This window comes from Bactrocera neohumeralis, chromosome 3, assembly GCF_024586455.1.
Source record: "Bactrocera neohumeralis isolate Rockhampton chromosome 3, APGP_CSIRO_Bneo_wtdbg2-racon-allhic-juicebox.fasta_v2, whole genome shotgun sequence".
NCBI lineage: Eukaryota > Metazoa > Arthropoda > Insecta > Diptera > Tephritidae > Bactrocera > Bactrocera neohumeralis.
Window position 1 is genome coordinate 31,119,524 of NC_065920.1, and position 17,126 is coordinate 31,136,649.

The window sequence follows — 17,126 nt, forward strand, 5'->3', positions numbered from 1 at the left end:
ATTTGTTGCTTTTACTCGCAGCTTAAAGTGGATTTTAAATCCATTCAGTTCAATGAGCTATAAATTATATATTTCCAACACGTTCGCTGGAGCTACGATCAGACGTGCAAAGTCAATCAATTAACAAACAGTCATAATTTATTTATTTATTGATTCTATTTTGAACTCCAATTGATTGTCGACGAACGGCGCCAATCCAATTACTTAAAATTCACAGCGATTAATTTGACATATTGCCGCTGGCATCGCAATACAAATCATCGATGAATCTAATGTGGCGCGCACGTGACTGGAAGCTGATTTTAAACCTTTAATATGTTTCACTAACGCACTTTTTTGAGCAGTTATGCCGTTAGCATTTTTATTGTTTCCAGTTCAGTGACTAAATTGTGTGCAATGTTGCCATATCAATTGTAATGTATACATATATATCATATTAAATAATAATTGAGTTGTTGCTTGGTTTGCCCGAGTTAGTACAGTCTACTATGAAAGCTCTGTGTTTAGATTTTTCGTATTTTATTACAAGCTTTGCATGATTTAGCCACTAGTAGACTGGTTATAACACTGCAACCTTCCATATAAAGTTGAATTCGAAACTATTGAAAGAGAGAAACACGATCAATAACAACAAATTTGTTGTATAAAATAATGCTGTTTTACTTCATATCATAAATTAAATTGTGACAAAAAGGTACCCGGAAGTTATAAATAAAAGATGTTTAATTATTCATCACTATTTATTTTGTCGCCTTGAAAGTAGTCCCTACCAGATGTAATGCACTTATGTCAACTATTTTTCAGTCCTCGAAACACTTTTCATAAGCACTTTTTGGGATGGCCTTCCTCTCCTTAAGCGAATTTTGTATTATCTCTTCGAATGACTGAAAAATAGTTCCATGGAGCAATAATTTCAGTTTTGGTAACAAAAAAAAATTACATGGAGCCAAATCTGATGAATGATTGATCGATGGTACCCATTGCGTTTTGAGCCTTAAATTCGGTCACAGTCGTAGCTCTAGCGATTATCAACGCGTAAAATCGATAAATTGTTCATCCATAATTCCGGCCGTTTTCAACGGATGTTCTCACGAAAACGCTTGAATTCGGCCAAATGGAACTCCTTGTTGACCGTCTGTCCCTCCAGAGCAAGTTCATGCTGCACCAAACCACGGATATTGGAAAATACAAAAGCATCACCTTGATTTTTGTGCGGCTTTGACGTGGTTTCTTTGTTTTCGGCTCGTTTTTTTTCCTCCATTTTGATGATTGTTGACATGCTTGCACGCCAAACTCATAAACCTATGTTTCTCCGGCAGTTATAATACTCCCCATGAATGTGAGAATGGCATTCATATGATCTACATATGTAGCATGTCCAATGAGACTCTTTTAGAATATAATTCAGCTTTACCAGGGCGAGTCGAGCAAGAACGCGTTTCATACCCAAACTATACCCAAAATCATTCGAACGGACTCACGGGAGACGTCGAGCTTCCTTGTTATCTCTCTAACACTTGCATGAAGATTTTCAAGCACCACATCCTGCTGCTTTTATTTCCTGAACAGGGTATATTAAGTTTGTCACGAAGTTTGCAACACCCAGAAGGAAGCGTCGGAGACCCTATAAAGTATATATGTAAATGATCAGTTTGTTGAGCTGAGTCGATTGAGCCATATCTGTCTGTCTGTCCGTCTGTCCGTCCGTCCGTCTGTCTGTATATACGAACTAGTCCCTCAGTTTTTAAGACATCGTTTCGAAATTTTGCAAACGTCATTTTCTCTTCAAGAAGCTGCTCATTTGTCGGAACTGCCGATGTCGGATCACTATAACATAACAGCTGCCATACAAACGGAATGATCGGAATCAAGTTCTTGTACAGATTATTTTCTAAGCCAACAATGTAATCTCCGAAGAAATTGTTCCGATCGGTGAACTATAGCATATAACTGCCATACAAACCAAACGATCGGAATCAAGGGCTTGTATGGAAAACTTTCGCATTTGACGTGGTATCTTCACGAAATTTAACATGGATTACTGCTTAAGGTAATAATATAATCTTCGAAAAAATTGTTCAGATCGAATTACTATAGCATATAGCTTCCATATAAACTGAACATATAGTTACTAAAAGTAATGCACCTGTGAAGGGTATATCAGCTTCGGTGCAGCCAAAGTTAACGTTTTTTCTTGTTTAATATTTTCAACAGTTTAAGCGGTTAAAGGTCGTCCAGAACGATGGTGTATTCAATGATCTTTCCGGTGCTTATCCCAATGTATATAAGAACTTTCGTCCAAGACATTTGAAAGATAGTTAGGGTTCTTACATACGCCTATAACTTTTAAAACTGCAGAGATTATAGAATGACCTTCATCACTATTATACTTTCTAATTTGAAGGCATTAACAGCTGTTTGATTTTTTTTTAAATTTAATAAATAAAGTGATCCAGTAACTAAAAGTAAAGCTATGGAAGAACTATATTTGAAACCGTCATTAGAAGTGTTAAGAATACCAAAGTTTATTTATTAAAAAGATAACACATGCATAACACTACTCTTTGGTACCAAAATATTCCACGTTCAAAGGTCATCAATTAGGAACAATTTCTCAACAATTTCCAGCACATGATTTGCAAATTGTAGACAGGCACAAAACCACCAAGGCCAGTGAAATTAACCCATACCAATATACCCACCGGTAAAGCCTTCCCTCTGCGCAAAAGGTATCCCAGCTTTCCCAACGAAGCCTCGAACTACCACAATAAACTGCTAAATAAATAATGTTCTAACAAAAACAGAATGCAACCTTCAAATGAATTATGCTTATCCTTTAACGGTGCTCTCAGCATTTTGCCGAAAAATAGCCGACATTAAAATTCATGAACACATTTATTGGCAATTACAGTTTTCCGCTGAAGTGAGCAGCTCGAGCCGTGAATGGGAATAATGCGCGGCACCTGCCCCAAGCCACTTAACTACCAGCCACCAAAAACCCTACAACCAGCGCCGGACCAATAGCGCCAAGCCCGAAGCGTAGCCGGCGACCAGAAAGGATAACGGTGGCGTGCGGCAAATGTGGGACCGTCGGCGGAATAACGGAATATTGAATATTACGCTGCTTCACTTTTTGAATAGCGTCGGCTGGCGGACTATAAATTGATAAATTACATTCACGCTCGAAATATTATTTCAAATAATAAATTGGATATAATTCACAATAACAAAATGGGGAACAAGTTGCCTGCTATTTACATTAATGCGCATCAATGGCTACAACAACAATAAAGCCCATAGCAAAACTGTACAAAACTGGTGGACGTAAGGCGGTTGGGGCCATTTAAATTGGCCTAATTTCTAAAAAAAAGTAATGGAAAAAAACAAAAAACAAAAATAAAACACAGAAAAGCGCTTCAAAACTAATTTCCCGGCTCAGTACAAATGCTGTGTTGGCATTTATTGCAGTGGTTGGAAGGCAAATATTAAGTCCGAAAATAGCATCGAAAATTATGTAAAATATTATATTATGTTATAATATTTTTCTGATCACTTCCCTTCGAGGTTTTCAAGCTCTGGTTTGGTTTGGAAGGAAATTATTTAATGTAACTGTGGACAAAAAATAGTACGACTTTGTTCATAATTTTAAAATTCTTAATTTCGTTCCCCTCAAAGTGATCCCTCTTAGCCCCAATACAACGTTTGTGCCAACGTTTTTCCCAATCCTGGAAACAGTTGTTAATGGCAATTTCCGGAGAAGTCTTAAATTCGCGTAGCGGTTCACGTTCAATGTCTTCAGTTTACTCAAAAGGGTACTCAAAAGGGTTTTCTTGGAGCGGTCGCTTGAGTTTGCGGAATAGCTAAAAGTCGCGCGGAAATAAATCAGGCGAATACGCTGATTGCGGTACGATATCGATTGATCTATGTTTCTGGGTCGTGAGCATAGCTCCAAGACTCATCGCCAGTGATAATACGTTTCATGACATTCTGGTAGTCGGAAAGCATTGTTTCACAAACATTAACGCGACACTGTCTTCTAAAAAAATTTAGTGATTTTGAAACCAATTGTGCTTTTATCTTTCTTAGGTTCAAATAATCTTTCCAAATGATTTTCACTGATCCTTTCAATATTCCAACGAAAGTCAAATCTCTGACTGTTAATCGTCAATTTTATAAAGTACTGTTACTAAGTTCCAAATTAAGACACAAAACTGTAATTTGCTACAGAAGATTGAGAAGCATCTATAGGCTGAAAAATATTAAAAATTGGGCGTGGGCCCACCCCTTAATTGGTTTAACGTACATATCTTCCAAACCCCTAAAAGCTAAATACTTTTGGCACCTCCTCCAAAGCAAGGAAAGTTGATTAAATAGTGATCACCCCCTTACTCCCCATATAATGGTTATGCTGAAAAATAACCAATAAACTTTACAACCGAGATGACGCGGCGAGGTTGCAGAGACTCCGGTATACAATTTGGACAATGCGTGTGGCGCCGCCCACCTTTACGTAAAATCCTTTATCCTATGAACTACTTAAACAATTTCAACCAAATTCGGTACATAACATTGTTCTAATACCCTTATCTTCTATTGTGAAAATGAGCGAAATCAGAATACAACCACGAATCATATAAACGCTTCCTTATCTTATGTGCCGTCTTTGCTAGATCAAGGCAAAAAACCTCGAATCTTATACTGTTAGATATCCAGATAAAGTAGCGGAAATTAAATAAAGCAGCTAAGTAGATTTGTATAGTTTAAGGACGCAATGCCGATAGCTAATACCAAGATACAAGAGTTTTCATATGGTTTTTCATGGGATGTTATGTACAGACTAAGTGTGATCCCCCGACTTGGGGAGAGATCAACACTCAACACTAACGTATAATTAATGAAATGAATTATTTTGGAACAACATCTAAATTTATGGCTTCTGCCGCTTGTCCTTCTTGTGTGGCCAACTCATAGTCTTTAGGAATCGTACCATGCGTCTCGATAGTCAGCACATTGACACTAAATTTACGTATCGGGCTTGTGGATCTAGGTAGTTAAAAGATGCTTCGGCATGCCCGTTTATTATTTTAACTTTTCGGGTGCGTTCGAGCTGGCAATCATGACAGCAGTTTTTCAAATTTGTCAAAGTATTACGTAAATCAAAGCATTTTTTTGGGAATTATTGATATTCGATATCTTACTACTTCCAAAAGTGTTCTAAAAGTTTACGATTCAATGTCCAATTTTTAAAGTAGCTGATTGTTTAGTGTCGGTCTGTATCATGTTTCATAGAGGAGAGAAAAACAGAGTCATTCATTCATCGAACTCAATTAAAATTGTTTGCCGTTTCTCAAGTCAGCACTGCACTGAACCAATACATCTTAGTAGATGCGACGATAAAATTCCCTTTTGATAACCCCTTCCTGTGTAGCTGTTTATCAATTCCGAACGGTGAACTACCTAATTGCATAAGCAGAACAGCGGTTAGGCCAAATGCATGTGCATTAACATTTCTTTACATTCTCTCGCATATATCTGAACTTAAGTGCACTTGGCTGTGCATATGCGCTGGTGTTATGCTTTTAATAGGGCTGTCATTTGTTCTGAGCGCAATGGAATCCTTTACAGCTTCCTCAAGCTTCTAATTACACAACGCGTATTCCCACACTTTCACCACGTAACCTCCGTGGAAGAACTTTAGAAACTAAGTGCACACATTAATTCTTGTTTGCCTATTGATCAAGTGCTGCAGTCGCTTGTTTTCGTTATCTCGTGGAGGTGTGATTAAGTGTTCTCGACACCAATTTGGGAGAGACAACGCCGTAGATGTATGTATGGAACTCAGATTCACGTAGGTAACAAAAGTGAGAGACTTTTAGAAATTTAAAGTGGCAGTTTGCTCATAAGAAACTTAGAAGTTGTGGCTCATGGATTGTAGCTGAGATGTTTAGATTTTGTTTTGCCCTTTCGGGATGGAACTATTTTTTGGGCTGGGTTTCGACTCTCTTTGTCGCCCATGGCAATTTGAAACTAAAATTACTTCTTTAGAATTCATTGAACGCGCTGCCAAAGTGCCCTTATCACTTTATCAATAAAAGTAGGCGTCAATATAGACTGATTTCAAACATTTTTATCAGTTGTTTTATTGATTAGTATGACTAGCTGACTGAGCTGTGCCGAGATCAAAGTAATACATAGATAAACTAGGGTACAGTTCAATAGCTCTTGGCAGTCTATAATTATTACCTGAGCGTAAGGCGCTAGGAATGAAAACCATTTTTTCTTATCGTTGGGAGCAAATAATATATGTCTATTGTTGTCCGAATTTCGCTGTTTTCGAATGGATCATAATTTTTACTGGTTTATAAAAGAAATATTGTGGTGGTTCTCTTCACTACACACTTCGAGCGGGAGAAAGAGATGTGCTCTGCGTTTTCCGCGACATTTCCTCAGAAGGTATTTTGTGTTTCGTCATCGTGGCCAAATTTGTGCTATTATTCCATGAAACAGCCTTTTATAAGTCTGTCTCACCGTGTCGTCTGTCAATCCAGGTCAACAGGACCGCAGTCACTATAGCCGCTTTTTCAGTGTGCACCTTGAAATTGAACCTCGTTCTTTAGCCACGTTCGTTACGGCAATATCGTCCGCATAGCCAATTATCTGTGCTTCTTTGGACAGCGTAGCACCCCATCGTACAGCACATTCCTTAGTAATGGACCTAATACGGAGCCTTATGTTAACCCACAATGTAGCTTTTTTGGACCTGCGATACCGATCGTATAGCAATAGTTTGTCACACAAATAGCTGCTAATTGTTCCCAGCAGATACCTCGGGGTGTTTCTTGCCTCTAATACCCTCAGTATATGTGGCCAGTAAGCCGAGTTTATCGCCATGCATCCATCTGTTGCCCACTATGTTCTTGGCCGCAATGTCAGCTACTTTTCCGACTGCGTCTGTGGACCCCGGAGACTCTTTTTCTAGGTGACGTTCTAGGTGTGTGCAAACCAGTGTTTCCAACATTCTGGCCATCGTGTCGATCATGCAAAGTGGGCGATACGCAATCGGCTCTCTCGCCGGGCGTGACGCTGTTTAATCGGAATTCAAATGAATTTCTGCGAACGTTGGCGATACTTCGATCCACTGGTAAATATCAGAAAGCTTCTATGTAGACCTGCAGAACACATATTTTTCAAACGAGTTATGGAAGTTAGAGTATCACTTAGTTAATGGAATCTGGCTAAAGACGACTTTGATCAGAAACTTTTTTAAGTTTTCTTAAATTACTTCACATTTCCCTGCTCTTATAATAAGCAGTAAGTTGTATGTCGCTTGCAACTAATTTTGGTGCTTTGTTGCACGTCGGTTGGCGGTCAAATTGCCGTGGTCTTTAATACAATGAACACTTCACTGCCACACAAGAAGCCGCTTTATTTGATTTATTATATTCGATTACACGCAGCCTGCCAACCAACGCACGCCGAACTGACGCTACGTGTACACAGTGTGGCAGCGGTCATGAACTTAACCTTTCAGTGACGTGCTCGCATCAAAAGAGCCAATGGCACGTGTAATTGACTAACATATCCTATTTCAAGCGGCCCTCCATACCGGCTTTTATGCAATACATTCGCGCGTCGACTCGTTGCCTTTCTAAAAAAGTTAAGCTCTTGCCACATACGTTCGGCTAAAGGCATTCATGGCTTGCCATTCACCATTCACAACAACCGTTCAATACTTTGCTGCCGAATTCGCCACATGCTGCATGCCACTTGCCACTTTGCAGTTGATGCTTTTTCGCTAAACTGTTCTGTCTCATCATTACCATTTCCCCTTCACACATACACTCACACATAATCACTTGCGCCTTCAGCAACAATAACAATCGAACGCTTAGCCTGCACAGTGACAGGAAGTCTTCTAATCCGAGTCTTCTTCAGCATTGTCACTGCCACTTTGCCTTTGACTTTGACGTCAGCGTCGCCGCCAACGTCATCGCAGCAGCTGCTTAAGTGCTGCTCAGCGTTGAAAGTTGATACCGATAACATTTAAGCAAATTTCTTTTTGCCACCAACAAGCTTTCCTCCCGCTTCTACCAGGTCTTAATAGCAGCTCTCTGCACTTTGGCTCCGCCTCCTCCCGCACTGTTAGATGGCAGCTCTTTTATGCAATGAATAGTTCAGTCGGCAAGCGCCTGTGAGTTCTCAGCTAGTCAGTGTGGGTTTGCAAGTCGATTGGGTTTGCTGATTTGTTGCATACTTTGCTCTTGTTGTTGTTGATGTTATGTTTGTTAGTGGCATTTGGCAGTTGATTGCTGGCTTTTAGTTGTAAGCTGTTTTGTCCGTATTTCGTTGCTTGTGTGGCTCTCTGCTGCTGCCGCTGCTCACCGGAAAGGCTCAGCCAAGCTTTTGAAAAAGTTTCCAATGCCTAATGGCTTAATTTGAGCTTAATTCACGCAACTGCTGTGCTGAAAATCGAAACGTAGAAAGGGATGTGCAGAGTGAAAATGCCGAAATAAACACCATCACCATTGCACCATCAATTCAAGCAAAATCTGTTGGAAACGTCTGTCAAAAGCTACAAGCTCATTCCATTATGAAAGGTAAACACAAAATTGAAATTCTCTTCAGTGGCTAGAAAATATTTGAATCGTTTAAAAAAATATTGATCTGCCCGAGTCTTGGATATAAAAAACAGACGAGTGAAGACATGTGGTTGGAAAATAACAAAAAATCCCCAAACTGAATTTGGATGATCATAGCATAAGGTTGATCAAAATAGCGGATGCTCTACAGTTATCAAAATTACGCAAAATCGTAAACAAATCGTTTATCAATTTTTGAGAATACGAAAGTTCTGTGGTAAGAGAGTACCGGGCGAAATTAGAACCACTCGATTTACCGTTTCAAAAGTAAATCAAAATTATGGCAACATTTTTTCCAATCGTGTTTGAACTTGCTTCCACCGTATACTCGGGATCGGACTGCCAACAACCTTTTCCTTTTCTCAAACGTCAAGAGGAGGCTCAATGAAAAGGAATGAAGACATCATCAAAACTGAGGCCTTTTTTGTAGACAAAACTAGTCGCACCAGAAAAGTAATATCGAAAAGTTCGAAAAGACACAAATGGTTCTCAAAAGCAACTTTATTGTGTAGCAAAGTTAAAGTTAAAGCTTACAATATGTTTCATCATTCTGTGTTCTTTTGGGTTTATGGAACCAGATCTTTGCCCCCATTTCAGCCAAGCAAATAACTTTTTAGTTAGTACTTATTCATAATATTCCGCTCATAAATATCCCCTTCTTTGTTATCCACATCTTAACAACTCTCTAACGTAGTGAAATATTTTCATTTTCACATTGAATTTGATTTTCAAATAGGCAATCTTCTGCGTAAAGTCGCAAATTGCATCAAAATATTTAAATTTTCTATTAAGTTTTTCATTGCAATTATAATTAACCGAAGCTGAAATTGATACACTCAAATTCATGCAAATCCATTTTGACTTAGATGCATTGCTTTGGGGAAATTAATTTGGAGTTGACACGCAAGTCGAAAGTGCGCTTTGCAATTTGAAACCTGTGAACTACTTACGGGAGGTCAGAAAACGCATAAATTTCTTGAAATTGTCCGCAAGCATAGTAATTGTCATGATGAATGACTGCTCTCGTTATTACGAATTCTGAAATGAATTATTTTGTATAATTTGTGACATTTGTGGTCACATAATATACAATTCATACATATGTATATATGTACATACATGTAGTAATTCATGTACGTGAAAACTATTTATTTGATTTTACAAAAAAAATCTGTTTTGTTATAGTGCCAGTTAATTAATGTTTCCTAGCTTATTGAAAAGTGGTGCAATTTTGATGTTTAACTTCTGCTCGAATATGCGTTATTAATTGTGTTAAAGGATATTGATTTGTATTATTCTTTTTTTATATTACATCAAATTACAAATTGCATCAAAATACAGATGAATTTATTTTCATTTCATCTTGCGATCAAAATCAACAAATTCCGTGTCTCGGACAAAGTAGATTTGCCACGGATAACTTGGTGCTGGATCCACATCCAAAAAATTTATAGAATCACTACTTTGGTAATGTATTTGAACAATTTACAAACTATGTTCCGGAGTTTGAAATCACAAACCAAAATTAATTGAAATCAGCCACTAGTTGCCAAAAAGACCTAATCCAAAAAACGTAGTACCTTATTGAAAACAACATGTCTAAAAGTAACACTTTGCATTATCATATAACGAACTGACCTGGATTTTGGTTCCAACCAGACGGCGCTACATATTCTTCTTCTTTTTTATTGACCAAGACTGAAGCTTCCAAGTCCTTCTCCCTCCCCTTTCCAATGGAGTGGAGGGTACTGCGTCGAATACTCTCACAGCTGGAATGATTTCATCCATCAGGACGAAATGATCTACCTAGCGTAGCCGCTGTCTCTTAACTCGCTGAACTATATCAATCTATGTCTTATATCTCGTAGAGCTCATCGTTGTATCGACTACAGTATTCGCCGTTACCAATGCACAAAGGAACATAAATCTTCAGCACAACCTCTCTTTTTCATACCTCTCCACCATATAGCAGGACAAGGATGAGGAGTGACTTGTAGAATTTGGCCCTTCTTCGTCCAGAGATAAATTTACTTCACAAATTCCTATACAGACCGAAGTCGCAACTGAGTTATTCTGCGTTGGATTTCGAGACTAACATTGTTAGTCTTAACGCTGGTTCCACGGTAGACGAAATTATCTACGACTTCCAAGCTATGACTGTCAACAGTGACGTGGGAGCCAAGCCGTTTGATGGCAGGAGATATTTTGTCTTGTCTTCGTTCACTACTAGACCCACTTGCTTCGCTCCCTTATTCAATCTGTAGAAAGCAGAACTCAATATCATCGGCGTATACCAGCAGCTGTACACTCTTATAAAGGATTGTGCCTTTTCGATTCTGGTCTGCAGCTAAAAATATTTTCCCCAGGATTAAATTGAAGAAGTCGCATGATAGGTAGTCGCCTTGTCTGAAACTTTGTCTGGTATCGAACGGCTCGGAGAGGTCTTTCCCGATCCTGGTGGAGCTTTTGGTATTGCTAAACGTCAGTTGACACAGCTGTATTAGTTTTATGAGGGGTAAAAGCAGTTCCTTTTCGTGCTATCTTTTCACAGGTGGTGAATAACTGATCAGTTGTTGATTTTCCAATTCTGAAGTCACACTGATAAGGTCCAATCAATCTGTTGAAGTGGCGCTTTAATCTTTCACGCAATACGCTCGATAAAACCTTATATGCAAGGTTGAGGAGGCTTATCTCACGGTAGTTGGCGCAGATTGTGAGGTCTCCGTTTGAGTGGACTATACATTATATTACAGCGTGTTCTTGCTGATATACACCACGAATGCTGCAAAACTAGGTCGAAAATTGGGTCTTTCGGCTGGAATGGATTCAGGCCAACCAATGCAACATAAACATAATGGCAAAGTCTTATCTCACTAAAACTAAATTATTGTCCACAACATTAAATTATAAGCGTTTTATTTCTTCTTGAACAACATTCCTATGAATTATTGTGCAGCTGTACTGTGAACATATCAGATACACATAAGTAACTTTTATTGAACCAAGTCCCCTGCCAAATAGAACTTTGTAACTTAGAGCACTCACACTTTGACTTACTTTAAGCATAACTCCTGAAGAACTACTTATTTAATAAGAAACATGTTTCACTGCTTATTACGAATTCCTCAAAGAATTTTTCTTTAATTTTATTTTGCAGTGACTTCGTTATTATAAAATACCAACTCTGATTCAACGTCTCTTTTTGCTTGTTTCATTCCAGATGCTGCTGCAGTGGTTCGTGATTTGCCTGCTGGCAATGCCCGTGCTGACGGGCACCGGCCAAAACTGCCCGACGGAGTGCGCGTGCAACGTGGACGAGCACAATCGCCGCCAGGTGATTTGTACGAAAGGTGAGTAGCAACAGCGATTTCTTCCCTTTTAAAGAAAAATGAAGAATGCGCGGTGCATTATCATTGCTAAATTTATGTTATAAGTAAATTTTTACCGTTGCGATGAATGGGGGGTAATTTCGCATGCAAACTGCCACGTACTCGAGCAGCCTCAGTGCCTGTCAGCATTGTCACTGCTGTAATAAACGAAATATCTTAAATGCGCTAACACAATGCCGCTGCAGAAGAAGTATTACAAGAGATTATGCTTGCATCGCGCCAATGATGAAACGCACGAATTGCGAACGCGCTTTGTTTCGCACAACAAAAGTAAACAGTACATAATTTCAGCCACAATGAAACGCTTCCAAGCCGTTGTTACGCCACCTCGCGCTACCCGAAAGTGATGGCGCGCTGAGAGGCGTTCACACAATGCAAATGGCAATGCGCGCGGCGAAGAAACTTTACAATTCACATTAACGCTTTGCATCCTTCGGAGAATTCGTGTGGCGCTGCCATTCCGCGGCAGCAAAGAAACAGGCGTGGCAACAACTACACTGGATTTCGCATAAAAAATCATGAGCGGAAATTGTTGCAAGCGAGAAATTGCGAATGAAGCAAAAATCGGGAAAAATGAATGTCGGAAAAATTAAAAATGCAAAAATGTAAAACGAAACTGCAAGCATGAATTTCGAATATTTCAGCTTCTAGCTTGGAATTCATACGCACGCATACATATAAAGGCACATGCAATAGTGTGCGTGTGATATGTTTATAGGCAGCCCTAACAACAAGTGCTTAGCATTGTGTGTGTGTGTGTGCATTAAAAAATGAGTTCTGCAAGGACTTAAAAATTCAAAAATTTTAAGAGGCAACATGGCAGGCGTTGCAGCAATATAGGCGTGTCAGTGCGCCAAAGCAGCGCCACATTGTTGTGTATAGCAACGCCAAAAAGCGAAACAAAAACAAGAAAAAACGTTAATTTCGGCTGCACCGAAGCTAATATACCCTTCACAGGTTCATTTCTTTTAGTAACTATGTGTTCAGTTTGTATGGAAGCTATATGCTATAGTTAACCGATCTGACCAATTTCTTCGGAGATTACATTGTTGCCTTAGAAAATAATCTATACCAAATTTGGTGAATATACATTGTCAAATGTGAAAGTTTTCCATACAAGAACTTGATTCCGATCGTTCAGTTTGTGTGGCAGCTATATGCTATAGTTAACCGATCTGCACCATTTCTTTGGAGATTACATTTTTGCTTCAGAAAATAATCTATACCAAATTTGGTGAAGATACATTATCAAATGTGAAAGTTTTCCATACAAGAACTTGATTCCGATTGTTCAGTTTATATGGCAGCTATATGTTATAGTGCTCCGATATCGGCCGTTCCGACAAATGAGCAGCTTCTTAAAGAGAAAATGACATTTGCAAAATTTCGAAACGATATCTTAAAAACTGAGGGACTAGTTCGTATATATACAGACGGACAGACAGACAGACGGACATGGTTAAATCGACTCAGCTCAACATACTGATCATTTATATGTATATACTTTATAGGGTCTCCGACGCTTCTTTCTGGGTGTTACAAACATCGTGACAAACTTAATATACCCTGTTCAGGGTATAAAAACTTTTAAATGAAGCTGCACTTGCCACAGTTGCAACTAAAGCGCATGATGTATGGTTATCTACAAATATATGAATTCGAAAAAAATGCAAAAAGAGGGTGGTTGTTGGTTGCTTAATAATTTTTCTTCAGGGTTCCCCCGCACGACACCCCACCCTCCGTCTCCAAGCCGCACAATGGCACCGGCTTCCGAATTAATCTGCATACAACTTTAGGTTTATGCTGAAACTCGCGTGTAACTGGCGCGCGACAGAAGCTTGAGTCGGATTTGTTGCATTGTTGCGAAATAGCGCTAAATGTCTTTGACTTATTTACATACTGAAATTTTAGTAAAATAGGTTTTTAGTTCAACGACGAGGTGTCAGAGAGGATGACGCTATTGTACACACAAACACTTGAATTGGATAGTTTCGATATTAGATTAAATGCCATATAAAATGAAAAAAATAATAATTTGTGGGAAATTGTTTGTTCTGGTTTGCCCTTATTTTCCGTGAACCAGCATGGACCGTAGCTCGAAGCTTCCCTATAATGTGAGAAATGCGATACAAACGATATTAAGCCTGTATATACTTACAATGTATTGTACTACCGTTAAGGCTTCACCTCTTCGTTCCTTCGTTCATATAAATGAATCGTCAATACAATTGTCTTTTGGAGATACAATGAAGCTTCGTTTGCTTGTTCACCTTCAGTTTGCTTGTTCCAGTTTATTGTTCCTGAGAGACCTTGATATCCAGAGAAAGGGCTCTAATTGGCAGGCGAGAACCATTGAGCAACAGATACTTACGAATTTAGAGAGTTTAAGTTATTTGTGTTGGGTTAATGTAGATTCTTCTGAACTTATCTGGAGTCCACAGGTCAAGAAAATAAAATTTACATATAGCTTTATTGGAAGGAATTTTCATATTTAAGGCTTTTTAAAAATCAACGAGTGGGATCATACATAGGTAGTTTAATATACATAAGTCAAAAAAATGAAGTAATACCCCATAAAGTAATACTTAATCAGGTGGCTCCGTGGGAGAGATATGAGTTGGGAGTAGGTTAGGTTTAGCGGATTAAAGTTCCGCAATCCAGCATTCGATGCTTCCTCCTGCTATAAAAAGTCAAAAACAGTTAGTCACTCTTAAGATTAATAAATTGATGATTTATCTTTGTTCATTTTATACGGTTAGTACTTATTCCTTCGACATATGAAAAAAATAATAAATATATAAAATTAATTCCAAGCCTCAACAAACAATCTTGGCGATGACGCAAACAGCTCCGAAGTACGGATGCAAATTCCGTAAAGTGAAACATCGCTGGTTCGATGTGTTTAAATGAGTCAAGGCTCCCCCACTCTATCCGAAAAAAACTGGCGCACCCTAGCACAACTCAACTACACTAAGAAATACACCACACCTGGGAACAAATTGGATTTCACCACAGCAGATGACAACTATCTAATAACAAACAAAAGGATTGGATCATCGCTGCTTTTTTTACATTCGCTTACACACTGCGCCGCGTCGACATCATATTTACTTCGATCTACAAATCCGACAGATCCCAACTCAATTCGTTTTTTACACTTCGCACATCAAGATCCATTTTGGACTTTCTATTCGACACTGTGTCGCACTTGCTTCGATCGACATTGTTCCAGCCGCGCCGACTTACAGCGATCCAACACAGTTCGACTCGATAGGTTATTAAACTATTGCTCTGTAAATAAAGAATCATTCTAAATAAATTGTACATTTTAAATTAACAAACACATCTTATATTTTTTAAAGACTCGCGCGAGTGTGAGTGCAAATTGAAACTTCAAAATACAGTGGTTTGTTTTCCCCAATATTTGGGTCAACATTTATTCACGATGTAACGATGTTTTTTCAAAAGAAATATCGACCAATGATACATTATGTATCACAACAACATTGTATGTTTCAACTTTGTATTTGAATACGAGTAATGAGCATAAAAAGCTAGTTTCGGAGAAAGTTATTTACTTGAAACCGAATTTAAAAACAACAACTTGGATAGTATTTTCCCTCTCAAGCGATTTCTCTGCTCTGTGATAGTTGCTCCGGCTTTAGAAAGCCATCGTTCACTCGGAACTGAAGCAAGGAAAATATTTAGAAGCCTGTTTATACAACTGTGGAAAAAAATTCTTCATATCAACCTACAATTCTATTGGATTCTGATTGATAGGAGCCACAGCAGATATGTACAAGACACATTTGCACTTCAACTTCCATTGATGTAATTGTGGACAAATTGTACAACTTTCATTTCATATTTTTTTATTATTGTGGGCTAAATATTTATGGTGGCTCAAAATATCAAACGAGTGTTCTGTTTCACACTTATTCGAAAATGCCGACATACCAACGGCATCCCTAACATAATTTATGAAAATGTTTAAATAATTAATTTAAATAAAATTTTGCTTTTACCGGAGCATCTTTTAAAAGCAGTAATTTAAATCTCAGTTCTCAGGCAGTAGCCAACGGCAGAATTGAATATAATTCATGTTTGTCAAATCTTCAATTCATATTCTTTTGCAATTCATTTTTTAACTCCCCTACAATAGCATCTTTGGGTGAAATTTTTGTCAAAGCCTCACTTATAGCAGCTGGCAGCGTTAATCCGAATTAACTGCATCAATCCGGATTAATTCAGGAGTTAGTGAAGATAATTTCGTTGCTAACTCCCATTTAATGCTCAAAATTTTAAAGAGTAAGCTTCATTTTCGTTGTGGCAAAATTGTTAAAAATGGCCAATGTTAATCTATTGTGAATGGAAAACAAGCAACACGGACAGCTGATTTCCAAATTTTCGATAATAAAAAATAAGAAGTTTTATGTTATGATGCAGTTTTAAAAATAACGCATTGATATGTTTTTGTAAAATTTGGTCGGCTAACAACCGCAATGTTTATCTTCTATCCATTTTCATTGAAAATATTGTAAAAATGACAATCAGCTGTTTACGAGAGTTCAAACTCGCAAGCTGCCGTCTATCACCTACAAATTTGGATCTGATTTAGTGCGCAGTTAATCCGGATTAACGCTGCCGTCTGTCAAGGCTATTAAACAACTTACTAGAGGTATAACCTTGCTAACGATAACATTGATATTATTAGTGTTATCCGCGGTAATATCCCTGTTGACCATGTGAAAATATTTTTGTAACTCAATCACCTTCTTTATTTTGTTCAAGGAAAGCAATAGGGTTTTTCTAACTGGACAAATCTCTCTGAAACATATAAAAGCAGGAGTTCAGCTCGTTCTTACATCAAGAATCATATAAAGAGTATTACTTGTTGAAGCCCCAGTATATATTTGTTTCTTTCACAATTCTTCATTAATATTAACACTTCTTTTAATGAACTTAACAATGTCGCGCACGTTTGTGATCAAAGCTGACATTTCCATCAACTTATCTACTGCCTGCGTGACAACCAAGTTAAGGTTGTCTGCGAAGCAAGGACTTAATTTTTTTGTTGCCAAACCAACTTCTATTTAAT

General features: G+C 38.2%; 1 protein-coding gene across 2 annotated transcripts in view; it reads left to right on the forward strand.

The window, feature by feature from the left end:
• The window catches only part of LOC126753112 (insulin-like growth factor-binding protein complex acid labile subunit), a 241,287-nt gene that overhangs the window by 172,763 nt on the left and 51,398 nt on the right, over positions 1-17,126 (forward strand). For both annotated transcript variants that reach the window (XM_050464287.1, XM_050464286.1), the window contains exon 4: positions 11,860-11,989. In XM_050464287.1, the coding sequence (XP_050320244.1) occupies positions 11,860-11,989 (130 nt within the window). The remainder of the gene's footprint in view (positions 1-11,859; positions 11,990-17,126) is intronic.